Genomic DNA, 15,893 nt, shown 5'->3' with positions numbered 1-15,893 from the left:
TCAACCAGCTCATACGTGACCAATAACAAGTAAAACAGCATATATGCTTTTTATGGTCCTCGTCGTGTTGTGGACAGACATGCTCCTTCTACACTTTCAACCTCACCACTGCGACCATCGACGCTCTCGTCTATCCTGCGCGACACCTCTTTTTCAACAACGGCATGTCGCGCGTTTGACTAGCGCGACCATGTTGCACAAGGCTCGACTATAGGATGGGGCGATGATGCAGGTGGATTGCCTCTTCTGCAACTGGTACCACGGATGCCACCTCAGACGAGAGCATGACGTGGGCGTGGGTGTTTGATGCAGGTGTCGAGCCAGAAAACTCTGCTCAGACCAGGCGTTTCCGTGCATATGGCATGGACGCGCTCTTGCCGCGAAAGTCGGGATCGTTCGCTCGTTGGGAAGTGGATTGCCACCGCTAGAGCTACCCGGACGTGGACGCGTCGGCTGGCACCATGTGACTGCGCGGCTCACAAGCGGCGTCAGGCTCTTGCAGATGAGCATGCGCCCGGCTCTGCCCTCTTCCACCACACCGAGACGCGACGCAAGAGCCTCACAGCATCCCTGACATCTCCTGCCACATTCTGCGCGCCCTTTGCGAGCTGTTCCGCGGTGCCCAACAAGGAACTGCTCCCGCCCGTTCGCGCGTCTTCCCGCTATCTCGCGTGCTGCGCACGAACACGGTCCACGGTGCTGCTACGACACGTCTCCGACCATCCAACTCCCACCGAGACCCGCCATTGGGACGTTTGCTACCCTGACATCCTTACCTGCATCTGCATTTTTGGCGCAGCTGCTTCCACTTTGACTGTGAATTGCACTCACAGCGCGAGTCGCTAGTTGCCTCCTACCCCGCCGCCACGCCCGCGAAACCATGATGCGTAAGTCGCGTTCCCCAAGCCGACTTAATTACCCCGGTACTCACGCGGCCATTGCACCAGCAGAACACGCCCAGGCCACTCATACAGCAACTATTGCTACTCTAAACAACGCAGAGCCCCAGGCCTCGCAGGAATCTGTCCAGTCTGCTGTGTCTAGTACCTTCTCGGCACCGGCACTTCCTTCCTCGTCGAGCAACCTCTCCACGGCCACCACTACCGAGACCGACCTCACGACCCCGTCCTCGACCAATGTAGCAGACCAAAGTAAACCTACCGAGGCCCCAATGCCGGAATCGTCAAGTCAAAGTACTGGTGGGCAGGTGCGAGCGGCGCCACGCATCGACACCGCTGCTGCCAACGCGCTCCAGACCGGTGACACAGCAGCTGGTCCCATGCCACTAGAGTCTCCAGCAAAGAGCTCCAAGAGGACTGTAGACGGATCTCTCAAGAGCGCTGGGCTAGCGCCTGAAACTCCATCGGCGCCCGCCCATTCACACAAGAGGAACAAGAGCATGGACACACACTCAGGTCGCATTGGAGAGGTGCGTAGTATAGCTCCAGGCCAAGTTTACAGTCTGCTGACGCGTACGCAGCTATCCGCACAGCTCAAGACGCGTCTTTCCTACGCCATGGTCAAAGTCCAGAACGGCTGGGAGAAGCAGTCGCTCGACGAGCTGGAAGAAAGCCAGTCACAGCGTGGTTCGCCCAACTCTGCTCCTGGGAGGACTGACCATCTAGCATTCGAATCCCCTGCTACCGTCGATCGACAAAGAAGACCGAGCGGCGTTTCTGACATCTCAGACCAGATGATTATGTCCCCGGCTTCTGATCCAACCCGGTCACTTGCAGGGACTCCAGCTTGTTAGTCAACCCCAAAGACTCCCTCTGAAAATGCTAATGCCCGTCAGCCTACTGGCGACCAGGTACCCGCCCTGCTATGAACGCCGCGGCAAACCTCATATCCATCACTGGCGCACAACACGGCTATGGCCTCGCACCGGCCCCAACCTTCCAGAGTGGGCGAAGACGACGCTCCAGCGTCTCACACGTACCTCCTCCGCTTCTCGGCGCCAGCCAAAGGAAACACTACAGTGATGTTGGTGCAGGTCCACGATCACCAGCCACTCCTCGAGCAGGCATCCTTCGCATGCCCAGCCAACAAGCCGAGAAGGACGCCGTCGACACACTCCTCTTCATGAGCAGCCCCAACAACTCACAGCGCTTCCCAGCCGGCGGTCAACCAGCACCAAGTCCACTCAGAGCCGAGGCACCTCAACGACGCGTCATGTTCGAAGCATACCCACCACAAGACAAACGCGCCATCTACCAGCCATCGATGCCCGCACCGCCCCACCACCACCAACACGGACCGTACCCCGCGTATCCAGCGAGATAATCATGAGAGCATTTCCCGCATGAGAGTTCACTCCCCGCCCCCTCTTCAACACTATTCTTACGGCTCGACGATCGCATTGCATGGCTGGCGTTGAGATACCCCACTGCACCTATGTCCACATTGTTACTGTCAGCCACCAATCTCCACACCGGACGCATATGTTGTTCATGCCTCGGATGCTTTGGGAGGTTGTATTGATATCACTTGGCTCCCCTTCTTGTATGAGCTTTGCTCGATTACGCTTGTTTACTTTGCCTCTCTGGCTGTGGCTGTTGTGGGCCTCGAGTGACATCTGTATGTTTGAGCGTGGGGATATGTTATGAATAGGTATTATGATTGTGTAACGAATAGATGATATATGTATATTCTGATGTGTGGGTTTGTGTGGGTGATGGTGATGTGTGGGGTGGCGATGTATTGAGCACGGGTGAATGGTATTGATGGGGTCGTTACAAGAGACAGTGAGGGTAGTGACGCGACTGATATGTGGACGACGTGCGAAGTGCGTGCAGTATATATATGTATCATGTTGTCAAGTTGCAGTAAAAATCACTTGTATGAACATTCCAAGTTGTGTGTGAGTCGGAGGGTTGAAGGAAGTTGAAGCGTAAACATGTCTCCTACTCGGTAAGGTCTTCGTTTGTATATGTTCGCGGTTCTGCACTTTGAATTTGTCCAAACGACTGATCTCCGCTGCGCCTTGATCAAAAGATACCTGCCCAGGTGGGTATCTGCACTCTGCCGCTTGCGTTCGCAACTAATAGCTAGATTCTTGTCGCTACACAGCCTGACAGTCCTCTCTTGCGTTGAGCTATTCGACTTTCTATCACTTGCAGGGTCTTTCCCGGGAGTAGACAGTTCCGGTATCACTCGCGTCGTTTGTTGTAAGTATGTCGTATAAGGAAACTAAAGAGGTGCGCTGCAGTCTACATTGGTGAAAAGTCCCGCCGATGGCAAAGGCTTAATGCAATCTAGACTTCTAGGAGGCATGTTCTTGACTTAATCCTCGAACGATATGTAGCAGTCGCACATACCTTAGATTTCAATGTCATCTAGTTCCAGGCATAGCTACTGCTACGGAATGTTTTGACTACACAAATTGCATGGACTCCGGCATATTGTTTCTAGGACTACAGGCGACGAAAGGTTCTGTTGCATCGACACGCCTCTTTGGTGTAGAGTGCGATGCTCGATCACTTTACATTACCTAATTTACTCTTTGCTATATCTACTCTTCATGACACTGTCCATTGATCTCCTGTCCTTGTTGTTGGACGCGTCGTAGTTTACATGTACGTTACAGTTTTTGTGACTCTAAGCCTGTAGCCTGCAGTCACTGGCTCCAATTTGCAGACTACGCATTCGCGAATATTGGGGTGCATCAGCGAATGGAAGAGGTTTACTGACGACACGGTCTTTCTCGTATCACAGAAACTGGGCTATATTACAATGTTATCTCCCTAGCTAAGTTAACGTGATGGTTCACTAAAGGCTAACACATTGTCTCCCTAGGACATATGTAAAAGCCAGTCAGATTGAGCGGGCTTGTGGTAAGTATAACTGATTTGGTGTTATGTACTTAGGCAAAGATGAAAGTAAACCACCGCCAAGCGAGCCCGGGATTCAGATCGTTCGTGTTGGAGAAAAGCAAGGGTTGTTTTTAGACGATACAAGCAAGAGAGGGCCTCGTTGTATGATTTGTCATCTTAGAGTTTTGGTGGGAGTGGATAATTTAGCATGTCTAGTCAAAAATTGTCCTTCACCACCACCATCATGATAACCCCTCTTTTTTGAATCTTGTGTTGGACGAAAACTTCCAAAATGAAAGCTTGACTTGATCAACAGCTCTACGTGTTGCGGTAGCGTTCTCATTGTGATTTGTAGTCGTTTTAGGCCGATTGGTGCGGAAGTCCAAAAAAAGTCCTTCACGGCCACACCACCAACACCTCCTATTCAAGACCATGATGATCGACGAGGTAGCAAAAAGAAAGCCCGACGTGGGGGTCGAACCCACAACCTTGAGATTTGATACAATCGTGTCTGTTAGGACGTGATAACTAAGAGTCTCACGCTCTACCGATTGAGCTAGCCGGGCTGATGTTGCTTTCGATGGAAGTTTGGCCAAACAAAACATTTATAATGTTACAATAAAGCTCTCGAGCTCCCTAACAATCGTATAGAGTCCTTCGATGTGAAGTTTGGATCGAGATGGAAAATTTTGTTTGGGCATGCGGGTCGGGACTTATCAGATTTTGCCAATACCCGAAAACCCCGCCTTTGCCAACCAGCCACCCATCCATCCGGTACACGGAAAAGACAAGCTCTTTACTTGCTCGCGCTACAGTTCGGGCGCGCTATCGTGGTGTATGCATCTCTATTGAACCTAGCACAAGGACTACTGCAATGGTCGGAAACAATAGATGTGGCTCCAAAACCTTACAAGTCGTTCGCGCATCACTGTTCTGCCTTGTAAGGCATGTTTTTGCTGCCTAGTCAAAACATGCAAGTAATATGCACGACACCGCTCCAGCGGACACCCTTGTCAATCTCGTACGGCATGGATTCTAGAAAGAGACGAGGTATGCCTCCCGCATTACTGTATTGCGACAAGAGACGCGTGCCAACGGTGGCGAAGCACGAAGATGGTCTCATAGAGGCGCATATAAGCTCATCGTGCATGAGCTTGAGGGATGTATACGAGCTTACTAACGGTCGTTAGACCAGCCTCCCTCGGTTGATTATCATCCTCGATGCATGTAAGTTTGTGATGCACACACGTTCGGTGCTCAGTGCGTTGTGGTGTACTCAGGGGTCCGATCCGACGGGTGATATTTGAAACGTCGATAATGTGCCGCTTCGTGGTCTGGATACGAGGCAGAATGGGAGGCTTTCCGGACCTGCATCGCACGGGTCGAGGATGATACAAGTAGATGGTGCGCTTTGGCCGAGAGACGGTCAGTATTATCGGGTCGACCAAGGATTCGTTCCGATGTAGTTGCGATTGCGCCGATCGCTCGCGTGCAAGGGGTAAACACGTGATGTCATCCTAACATCAAGCTGTGCCGCGTAACGCGTCAAGTCGAACCCAAACACTCGAACAACTCCGTGCCCAAAGTCTTGTCGGTGAATCCGCTACTTTTCAGTCATATCCTTGATAATTTGATGTTCGACCATGCCACGGACGCGAGGCGACGCAAGGAGTGGCGCTGATGCGGAATGCGTTGCCAGTCAAGATCAGGAGAAACAGCCGAGAGACACTGCGTCTGGAGTGCAAAACGCGGAGTCCCCGAGAGAATCTGCCGGTCAGAAGAGGAAAGTGACATCCGAAAATGAAGCATATGCAAAGCAACGCCGAATGAGCGAAAGACAGGGAACAGCTGCTTCGGTACGGGCCGAAAAGAAGGAAGAGCAACCGAAAGAAGAAGATCTGGAACAGCAGAAACCACGACTCACGACACCAGATCTGGAATATGATTACGATCGATCAAAGCTACGTGACCCGAGACCAACTCCGGGCCGCAGGGCACGCTCGCGCTGGGATGACATCAGTGCGCCCCAAGAGATCAAAGATTGGGTCAGCGAAAGCTTCTACATACCCAAGCCCCACATTTTCACAAACTGTATATATGCCATGACAAGGGACGCGAGGGCTCACCCACATACGATCAAGGCGGCTTCGAGCTTGACTACGAGAAGGTGAATGATTGGATGAAACCACAAGCCTATAACAAGAAAAAGATGGTGCGTGGCATGGAGAAAGCAGTCGAACGACGAACGACTGAGCAGCAGAAGATGCTCGACTTGTTCTTTTTGGCCAAGTGGAACGATGACAGAGGTATCGGTCACTCCGTGGAGAACTATGTCAAAGACCAGGTGTCAAAAGATATCGGCGTGCCCTGGCATCAAATCGGTCCGGAGCAGGTGCAGCAATGGCGTGACAGAGGCTTCGAGCCTGTCAACTTCTACGACTGGTGGAAGGAGCCCACTGAAGAGGAGGAGAAGAGAATGATGAACATGATGTCAGGAGCTAGTTTGAGAAAGGACCTGTAATTACATAACCATCTCTGAGGAAGTTGTGGGGAAATATCACTTTGACAAAACGCTAGTCTTTCCTCCGCCCATATGACCCAAGCTAATCTCAACACGTCCCATTCTCCCGCCGGAAGACGTCCATATATTAGGCCCTCCGAAAAGCACATCAGGCCGTCTAAAGCGGACCGTCTGACGGTTAAGCGAAAAGCTTAACCTACAGATGCCACGCGTCTCAGCAATCCCGCTGGCTCTTGGTAAGGCAAACAGCGAGGCGGAGTCCCCGAAGTGTGGTCACCTGGGTCCCGCTGTATCATTCCACGTATTGTAATGTAATGTAACAATGAGATGTAGCTCTCGGTACGTGGGTTTTGGGCATCTAGGGGAACGTGCCGCGTAGTTTGTCTATTCATAGTAATGTAGCTGCCTGAATTTTCTCCAGGACATGTGGGGTGTGGGGTGTGGAGTTTCTGATACAGTGCTTGGAGAAGTGACGGAGTGTGGAGACTTTCGCTCACTCCGTCTTGACACCGGATACGTGAATGTAGGTCCGATCTTATTATCAGAATCGGATTGACAACACTGTCAGATGCTCTTGTCCAAGAGTCCACGGAGACACAGTCACAGCAGCGAGCATTAGTCTCGCAGTATCAAGTGACCACCTGTAGAGACTACATTCGCCTAACGCGGGTATCGCCCTTGACAAGTGACGGAGGTAGACGCCTTTTCTTCGTGTAGGGTCTAGTCCCCTTGCGTGCCCATAGCTTCAACACACCCACTTCGACCTCATCATGCATACTGGCCAGATGCCCTCACCCACGCCAACACGTAGTTTTCATTCAAGGATCGCCGAAAACTTCGACTGGCGATACCGAATGCAAGTCTACCACGCCAGCGGGTACTTGACATCATACGTTTGACATCATATCATCCTTCTAGAGTGTTCATGTGCCCAAATATACATTCTTTCCATGCAGGAACGCGTACCCCTTCCCACGATACCAGACGCAAGTATACGGCGGTGACGAGGCCTGCTCAAGGCAGCAACGTAGGAACATACCAACCGAAACCAGACCCAAAGTCCGGTCCGACAATGTGAAGAACAATGTAGGGCGTGCATCGAAGGCACAGATCGACAGGAACGGGACGCCGTTCCACGGAGGTGGTTGACTTCAAGGTTCCATGCTAACGGTACCTACCGCTGTGCGGCAAGCCATCACCAGACGCACGGTGTATCGTGACGAAAACTTTCAACACCAACAACGCCCAAGCGAAGCAGAATGGCATGATACCATCTACAAGCGCCAAATGCTGCAGGGACTCGCGTGTGTAAACGAGAGGAAGTCACACGCGTCGCGCAACGGATGAGGCAGGTAAAACAGCGGTCCAGGCGACGAGATCGTGCATCGTGCAGCGGACGTGGACGCGGATCAGGACACTCTACATTAGCTGACGCTAGCTAGCATGTATGTGATCACTGGTGTATTGATGCGCGTGCTGGCCTGCAACGGCTCAGGCTGTCTTCAAGGCAGAGAAAAAGAAACAGCCCGGGCGTGGCCCGCCGCGCAACAACCCTGATTCGTGATAGTGGGGACGGTACTATTTTGACTCGACTGGGTAACCGATCCTGTCTTTTCGTTCTTCTTTTTCTTCCGTAGATGCGCACTTTACTTGGTTGGGTAACTTTAACGCGATGGGGGTACGAGGCGTCCGACTTGTACTCGGGGTTGAGGCTGTGCTGGGTTTAGGCGGCCAATCAGGGGTCCTCACTTCCGGGTTTGTCACGTGGTTAGGCCCTTTCGCGTCTAGAGAACCCGCAGTAGTTGGCATCAAGGTTCGCAAGGTGGTGTTTGAAACGCAATTGACACTCGGTGAAACGAAAGATTGGTCGAGGCTTTGTGGGCGGAAAATTATCTTCATTGCATATGTGTGACGAGACTCTCAGAACTCGACCTATCAAGTACTCGCCAGATCTGACCTATTAAGTAACTGCCAAGCTATACACTTTAACATACAGGTTGCACAGCCTCACGACTGATAGTAAGGATGTTGTGAATGTCTGGGGTCACGGTACATTGCCGATGCGCTCTGGTCGTAAACCCGCTGACCTGATGCAGTAGGTGGCGAGTAATTCGGCATCGTGGCATATGCTGCTCGCTCCGTGGAGGCTGTGTAAGCAATGTTGTGGGGCGTTATTGGTTGCTGGGCGACCGGATATGGGCTGTAGCCATACACTGATGGGCTCGTGGGTGCACCGGTGTGCAGTGATGGTGAGGGGTGATGTGCGTAGGGCGACGTTTGATCCCATGTGGCAGGCATGTTGGAGCCCAGTGGTGGCTGAGTGTATAGATACTGAGACGGAGTGGCCGATGAATGATGTGAAATCCGGTCGGCTGTAGCGGTAGGCATGGCGTATGTTTGTGGAGATGACCATGTCGAGTATGCGTCGTTGTCGAAGCTTGACCAGGAATGGCGACTTGATCCGTGTGATGGTGTGGACAGGAACGTATCGTACATGTGGGAATTGGGGGATAGGTAGTCATCGTCCTCGGCATAGTTCGACAGGGCCGGTGTACCAGAGTCGGATGGAGAACTTGGGGCATTGGGAAGGGTGATGCCCTGGTTCTGGTATCTCCGCACGAGGACCGTATATCTTGACAATATTAGAAGGTGGTGGGACAAGCAGTAGTGAACAACGTACCTATTCTTGATATCGTTCTTTGATCTTCCTGGAAAATGTTCACGTTGGATGTCTTTCCAGTGTCGTCCGAGTCGCTGGACTGCGTCAATGAGTGTTGAGTCCTAAACAGCACCTGTCAGCAAGCCGAAAGCGGTTTCTGTCCGAGAGTCTGCTGGCACTGACATCTAAATCGCGCCATTCGCTTCGATCAAGATCCGGATCAAGTGACTGCTGCCACCGCTTCGCGCATTCTAAGGGATGGTCAGCAACGAAGTAGTAATACATCGTAGTACCTACGGTCTGCGCTGCGACTTCCGACGCAGCTTGCGACCACTGTCCATCTGTTGATAGTGGAGTCAGTACCAGTATGTGCTTCTGATTGTTGAGCCATACTTTTGGCCGTATTGTTGTACCCCTCTTGAGAGCAACTGATCTTCACTCTTTGACCACTGCCCCTTCTTGAGACCTCCTGCTACTGAGTTGTGCCACCGTTTTCGACAATCTTTGTTCGTTCGACCAGGGAGGCTGTCGGCGATTCTGCACCTACGGGCACTGTTAGTTGTGGACTTGAGTGGGGTAAAAGCAACATACCAATCCTTGACTTCTCCTTCCACGACTGATGATGCTTAGTTAGCTTGCTTGGAGAAGAATGATATGCAGAGACTGTTGCATAGCTGCGGAGCATAGAATACCACATGTGCTGTGTCTCATGCAACTGTGTAACTTACGTTGGGCCTCCACTTCTTCGCGGAGTTTCTGATCTTCCGCCAAAGACCACTTTCGAGGCTGGCGAATGGAATTGTCCATAGTGATTGCGAACAGATGACGATGCTGTACTCCAGGAAATCCGGATATAGACAGAGATCTCTTGCAATGGACGGCAGACAGGATAATATGGTCAAAAGAGATGACAAGAGTTGTTTGAAGATGTTGCAATAAACTTGAGTTATGTCAACCAAGTAGCAGTGACCCAAGGACTTAGTACAAGTAAAGAGTGCAAGACTATCAGCAATGTAGACATCGTGAAGAGACGACCTCGAGCGGAAAGCTAGCATAATAGTGTTTCAGCGCCTTGGCAAACCAGGTCCTTGGATTTTCCGGAGGGAGAGACGGCAAACAAGCTGTATGCCAAGCTGTAATGTTCGACGGTGGTTCTCGGTTCGGCTAGTGGACGGCGCAACCTACAGCGTTTTCGAAACAGCCCAGTAACGAACATGTTCCATGCAGCTGGACGAGGCTTTGCAGGCCATGACGCGTGCGTGTATGGTTAGTGCATCGTCTGACGGGCCGTTGACCAGGTGGTGTGTACAGCCCCCAAAGGATTCCCGCACTGGCTAGGTCCCTGTAGGTAAGGCTGCATGGACCATACACCGCTAACCCCAAGGAACTTCAGAACTTAGCAGCCGGTTTGAATAAGCTTATTGCTCCACAAGATATGCCATGTCGTCGCTAGGAACAGTAAATTGCATAGCGTGCCTGGTGTAGCAGCCACTCGTTGCTCAAAGGCCTGCTTTGACCCTTTGTGGGCCTATTCTGCTCAATGGTGGGAAGTTCGCTGAACTCGCGTCGACACAAGAATTCGAAGACCTATCATACGGTGAATGCCTTGCGAAACATTAGTATCTTAGACGCCGAAAGATGAAGTTCATCCATCGATAATTTCGAGGTGGTTTCAAAAACGTGACTAGGTGGCTGTGCCCTAGTCTAATATGGGCCAACGCTGATCATCTCGGAAAAGGAGCCGAACAGATCTCTGGAACAGTCTAAGCCATCTGATAGTCGCATATAATCGGCGAAGAGAAGGTTGCGATATGCGTGATAGCTGTCTCTGCTGCTGACATCTCGCCACTACTATCAAGCGAAGAGGGAGTTAATACCGCAATGTTCTAGTGATAGTCTGCGCCATGCGCTCGAAGACCAGCTAAGATCTCAGACGGAGAGTGTGTTGCTGTATCGTGTCGTGCCATTGGAACGAGCTCGTTCAGTTGGAGGCGAAGATTACTCCTGGCGGTCAGTCCGCAGTCTTGCTGGTACGACCGGACCAGGGAGGCGATTACAGCGGTGGCGAAGACGGAATTCGGCAGTCAGATCAATTGAACGCATTCCGGTGAAGAGGTGACTATTCATGTCTCGTGTATGTTCACGTAGGAGGTCGTGAGAGGTACATGCTAGGAAGTGAGAGCGAGGCTGGGAAGAGCGTTCATTCCTAGCGCGTGGATCGCGTTCCATTCGGCAGGTACCGTCAGCCACATTTGGCAGTCGCCGATTACTCCGCACTCCCACAACACACCAAACGCAGCGACCCTCATTCGCATAACTAGCTGGTGTGTACTGATTAAGCAACGCGCTTTTATCGCTTGATCGCCTTAAGTTATGTACGGGTCTACCGCTCCTCGTGCAAGGGCTGAGGGGTAGGGCTGAACGAGTAACATCACACAACCGCATTGGTGCAAGGTGATATCGAACGATGTAAAAAAGAACGCAATGTACATTGAATTGATTCGATGAGTCAACGGTGCTTTCTCGGTGAAGAAGCTGTGCACCTGATCCAGACTGTCTGTAGCACTACTGCTTCGTCACAGAGTCTGGCCTATTGTATCTTGTGTAAATAAGCTGCTCCTCTCTCTGAGCAAGCATGCCTATAACGACGGCTAGATCATAGCCACCCGGCATGCGTTCTGATCCTCCTGCCACTGTGATGTTCAACCAGCGGGAAGCGCAATACTTGCATCGGAATGAACGGGTCGAAACCGTGTTCGTTGTAAAGCGGAGCGGTGTCTCCAGCCCTGGATTGAGAGCGTAGATGTTGACAAGAGCGCGCGCACGCGTCGGCTGACGCAGACGTATCATCCCTCGGAGCTGAGGATAGTAGCGTCGCTATCGGATGACGATGCTTCAGGTCTTGCCCATGAGTCTCTGCGCTTTCGCAAGCAGAACTGTGCTCTCTCGTCCGAGCTTCCTCTGGCCATTGGGTCCCCTAGCTTTGGCCATGGTCTTCCTGAAGCGCTCACGCTCAGCAATCTTCTTTGCGCGCTCCTTGTCCGCCTCCTCTCTGGCTTTCTGCCGCGCCTCTATTTCCTCCCTCTTTTTCCGCGCCACTTCTGTCTCTTTCAAGAATGGCTGTGGTCGAGCTCGTCGCTGTCGCCTCTCCCAAGTCTGTGTGGATTCCGGTTCGGGCGACTTCTCTTCCAGCATCGCTACGCGATCGGGGTGTGGCTCCAAGGTGGGCTCTTGGACGGGTTCGGTAGGCTCCTCATCGTCGTCTTCGTCGTCGTTGGCAGATTCGCGGTCGTAGACAGACTTGCGCGGTGTCGTCTCTTCGTTTTCTTCGCGGGCTTTGAGCTTTGCATACTGCTTCTTCAGCTTCGCCTTGGTGATAAGGCCTTTCTTGATCTTTTCGACTGAGTACCCAATTAGCAGTTGAAGTGTATATGCGATGCCAGCAAACGTCGGTGCTGAAGACTCCCGCGATACGCCTGTCTAAATCCCTCCTCCGCGAGAAATCTATGCGTGAAGAATGTTGATAAAAACCTACTCTTCCGTCTATGGGTGCCATCGGGTAAGTTTGCGGGACCGATGTCGAAGCGACCCTTCTGTTTCTGCTTTTTCACGGAAGACTTTGCGTCTCCCTCATGTGGCCGCTTGACTGCCATATCGACGGCTGTGGTTGTGTTGAGAAAGTTCGGAGTCGCGGTATGCAGATTGTCGCAAACGCGAGCCGACTTTCTCGGCCTTGGCAAAGTGGGGCGCGATCTAGAGCCAGTCACATGGTCTTCACCACCGCGGCGGTCCTGCACTCACGCCTCAGCTTTGTGCACCATCGCAACTATGCACCAGCAAAGACGCAGCCCGCGGGGACGTGCAGGAACACCCGGATGAGCAGTGTGTTCTTTTTCGTCGTGTGACATGCTGCGTCGGCCAATACCGGTCCGGCGGCATGGGCGACTTTATCAGCAGCGATTAGGAACTTTCCGTCTTGTAACAAAGATCACAGCGCGTCATCTGTCCCGGTCCCTGCGTCCCTCCTCTCCGCACCTTCAACTGGGGCGCTCCACGCTGTTTCGTCCTAAAACTGGGCAGTATGACTGTACAATGAAGCGCCCACTGGAGCCAGCGCACCCCGTTTAAACTGGAAACTCTTACTCATATCATTCGCCGGGCCAGCAGGTGCTCCAACCGCTTGACCTGACGTCTCCGCCATCCTTACGACCTGCCATCTCAGTGCTCCACGTCTTTTGCGCGCGCGAACCCGCCACTATTCTCTGATACTTTGTCAAATCTTTGTACTCATGCTGTCTATCGCAACAATCTGTTACAACCATGCCCATCTTCCATGATCCCCATGACAGTCCGCCAACATCGTCATTCTTGCCTCAGGCCTTGGCCACCGGCTTTGAAATACCGCATACTCCGGGATTTGCTGTAGAAAGGAACATGGAACCGGACATGCAGCCAGAATCGCCGAAAGTCGACATGCTACAGGATATGGACCCTGGGTCGCCCAGCCAAATGCGCAAGCCGTCTATGTTCGGACGGAAGGACTGGATGGAGAGGATCAAACGAACGAACAGTCCATCGTGGCTGCAGCGGCAAGGTGTGAGTAGCCGGAGAACTAGGAAACGTCCGCCACGGTGCTTGATAATCCATGTAAGGAATACTGATCATGTATCGCAGGGCGATTCCGTAACTGAGCGCGACTCCTCGACCCGACCGACATCGCAAGACCGACCGACTACCCCTCAATCTTCATCCACCGAGCTGCAAACCTCCCGAATCTCCACCCCGGAACATCTCCGTGACCCTGCAGCGGTAGGTCTGGATATCGAGCGTCCGCGATCGGCATTACACTCTGGAGACTTTCGAGAAAAGAGAGCGGGCACGGCGTCTGAGAACGACTCCTCAACTTCAGGCTTCCTAGCGACTTCGCCGGTGGTGCCTTGGAATCGCTCGTTCCCTTCTGCTGCTTATACTTCGAACCGCAATGACGTCCCGTACCCGGTGTCACATCACCCAGATGCCCGAATACCCGCCCGAGCGCGAGCGATATCGCAGTCATCACAGTCACCGTTTAGCTCATTTGCTTTTCTACCGCCCACAAGCCCGCTTGTTCAGCAAGCAAACAACACAGACTTGGACTTTTCTTCCAGGCCAGGCTCGCGGCAAGGGTCCCGAAGTCCTGACAGAAATAGTCGCCGGCATACCTACTCTCCTGCATCCTTTCATGATTACCAGTCCACTCAAATGGCGCGATCTGCCACCGGAACTCCGGCAGCTCGACACATCCGCCACAGTGGTTCAATGCCATACCAGGCACACCAACCGCGACGATCAATGACGTTCAATCAGTCTGAGCCTCAATCTCAGTCGCAAACACCGTTCCTACACGCTCGGCGCCCCTCCTTTTCCTCGGAAGCATCTCCGTTGCAACACGCCCCCATGGTCGGTTCATACGAGGAGTCTATACTTCGTGGGCGCATGTCTACTACGCCTTCGCGGCCTCTTGATTTCGTCGCCAGGATTGGCGTACTCGGCAAAGGACAATGCAAGTCAAGCCTCAAGTGCCCACCGCACGTCACGGTCCCCTTTCCAGCCGTATTTTACAGCTACAACACCGGTAACGGTAGGATCTCAGATAATGAGCCGAGCCCTTATGTTGGGCACATTGACTTGGAAAATACTTTGCCGCCGCCAGATGAAAGCAGCGAAGCTAGTAAACGCAAGCGACGACATGCGGTGCCAGCCCCCGAACAAGACGATCTTGACTTCAAGCTTAATCTTGGTGAAGAGGAGAGTGGGCAGAGCGTGAAAGGAGACCTTCGTCGTAAAGAAAAGAAAAAGCGACGATCTACGTCTCCCAAGGCACCTCCGGGGGGATGTTACCGCATACCGCCGCAGGGGCAGCTACAGATTGTGCTGAAGAACCCAAACAAAACCGCAGTGAAGCTCTTCCTCGTGCCATATGACATATCAGATATGGAGCCAGGTCAGAAAACCTTCATCAGACAGCGCAGCTACTCTGCTGGACCCATTATCGATATGCCCGCATCTTCACGAAAGAACCTGGGAACTGACCGTCCAGAGGCTGCCCTCAGCAACTCAGATGATCCGAACGACCGACCTATCTTGCGTTACCTCATACACTTGCACATATGCTGCCCTTCAAAGGGTCGTCATTACTTGTACAAAAGCATACGGGTCGTTTTTGCGAATCGTGTACCCGACGGCAAAGAAAAGTTGAGGAATGAAATCCAGCAACCTGAGCCTAGATACAGCACGTACAAGCCGACGCGAGATGCATCGTCGCTGCAAAAGACACATCTACCCGGAGCTCAACCCGCTACGGACAAGGCTTTTCGTCGACGCAGCGCCGGATGGCCACTATCCCAATCTCAGCAGGCGTACGATCAGCTCGATGGACTGAGGCAGCACACCCCATTACCTCCGCCAGCCGTCAAGTTCACTGGTGGCACCACCAACTCCTCAGCATCAAGCGGCTTTAACTCGCCTATGCCGGAATTACAGCCCATACCTTTCACCATCGGCAGGCTCGCTGCAATTGAGTCACGGCCTATGTCTCGCGATCGCATGGATATTGATCCGAAGAGCCCCTTCAGAACACCCATTACTTCACCGCGAGCTGGCGTGAGTAGTCCGAAAAGTCAAAGCGATGGTACTTTTGAGAAGCTCAGCAAAGGCGACATTGGCTACGGCGGCAATGCATTCTCGCCACTCGGCAGCCCGTCTGCCCCGCCCAATGCCGGTCTATTATCACAACGGTTGCGCGGGTTGGATGTTCAGCGCGACGAGGAGGAGTAAGCGTTTCTCATTTACAGGAGTTTGAACAATCCCTATATGGTCTGTTTTGTGTTGAATACCCCACTGTCTGTAGTTCTTTTACTGG

At 52.5% G+C, this 15,893-nt stretch overlaps 4 protein-coding genes and 1 non-coding gene across 5 annotated transcripts; 3 read left to right on the top strand and 2 right to left on the bottom strand.

Annotated features, from left to right (window-relative positions):
* Positions 1-880: 880 nt before the first annotated feature.
* On the top strand, positions 881-2,283 carry J4E79_004356 (uncharacterized protein; the record flags this gene model as incomplete). The annotated part of the gene is made up of 4 exons (XM_049353242.1): positions 881-887; positions 975-1,429; positions 1,481-1,586; positions 1,811-2,283. 4 exons carry the CDS (start codon positions 881-883, stop codon positions 2,281-2,283), a joined length of 1,041 nt encoding a protein of 346 aa, XP_049212621.1.
* A 1,989-nt stretch (positions 2,284-4,272) lies between these two features.
* On the bottom strand, positions 4,273-4,378 carry J4E79_004355. Its single transcript has one exon. It is a non-coding gene; the product is annotated as a tRNA-Lys (tRNA).
* A 1,077-nt stretch (positions 4,379-5,455) lies between these two features.
* J4E79_004354 (uncharacterized protein) lies at positions 5,456-6,333 on the top strand (the record flags this gene model as incomplete). The annotated part of the gene is made up of 2 exons (XM_049353241.1): positions 5,456-5,857; positions 5,923-6,333. 2 exons carry the CDS (start codon positions 5,456-5,458, stop codon positions 6,331-6,333), a joined length of 813 nt encoding a protein of 270 aa, XP_049212620.1.
* A 5,554-nt stretch (positions 6,334-11,887) lies between these two features.
* J4E79_004353 (uncharacterized protein) lies at positions 11,888-12,645 on the bottom strand (the record flags this gene model as incomplete). Its single annotated transcript, XM_049353240.1, has 2 exons — positions 11,888-12,393; positions 12,528-12,645. 2 exons carry the CDS (start codon positions 12,643-12,645, stop codon positions 11,888-11,890), a joined length of 624 nt encoding a protein of 207 aa, XP_049212619.1.
* A 1,783-nt stretch (positions 12,646-14,428) lies between these two features.
* J4E79_004352 (uncharacterized protein) lies at positions 14,429-15,808 on the top strand (the record flags this gene model as incomplete). Its single annotated transcript, XM_049353239.1, has 1 exon — positions 14,429-15,808. The coding sequence occupies one exon, from the start codon at positions 14,429-14,431 to the stop codon at positions 15,806-15,808; it is 1,380 nt and encodes a 459-aa protein (XP_049212618.1).
* Between the last annotated feature and the right edge of the window lie 85 nt (positions 15,809-15,893).

This window comes from Alternaria viburni (assembly GCF_023758015.1).
Source record: "Alternaria viburni strain BMP 2772 chromosome Unknown scaffold_7, whole genome shotgun sequence".
NCBI classification, from domain to species: Eukaryota; Fungi; Ascomycota; class Dothideomycetes; order Pleosporales; family Pleosporaceae; genus Alternaria; species Alternaria viburni.
Note: the sequence above shows the minus strand (reverse complement) of the source record. Positions and strands in the feature narration are given on the sequence as shown.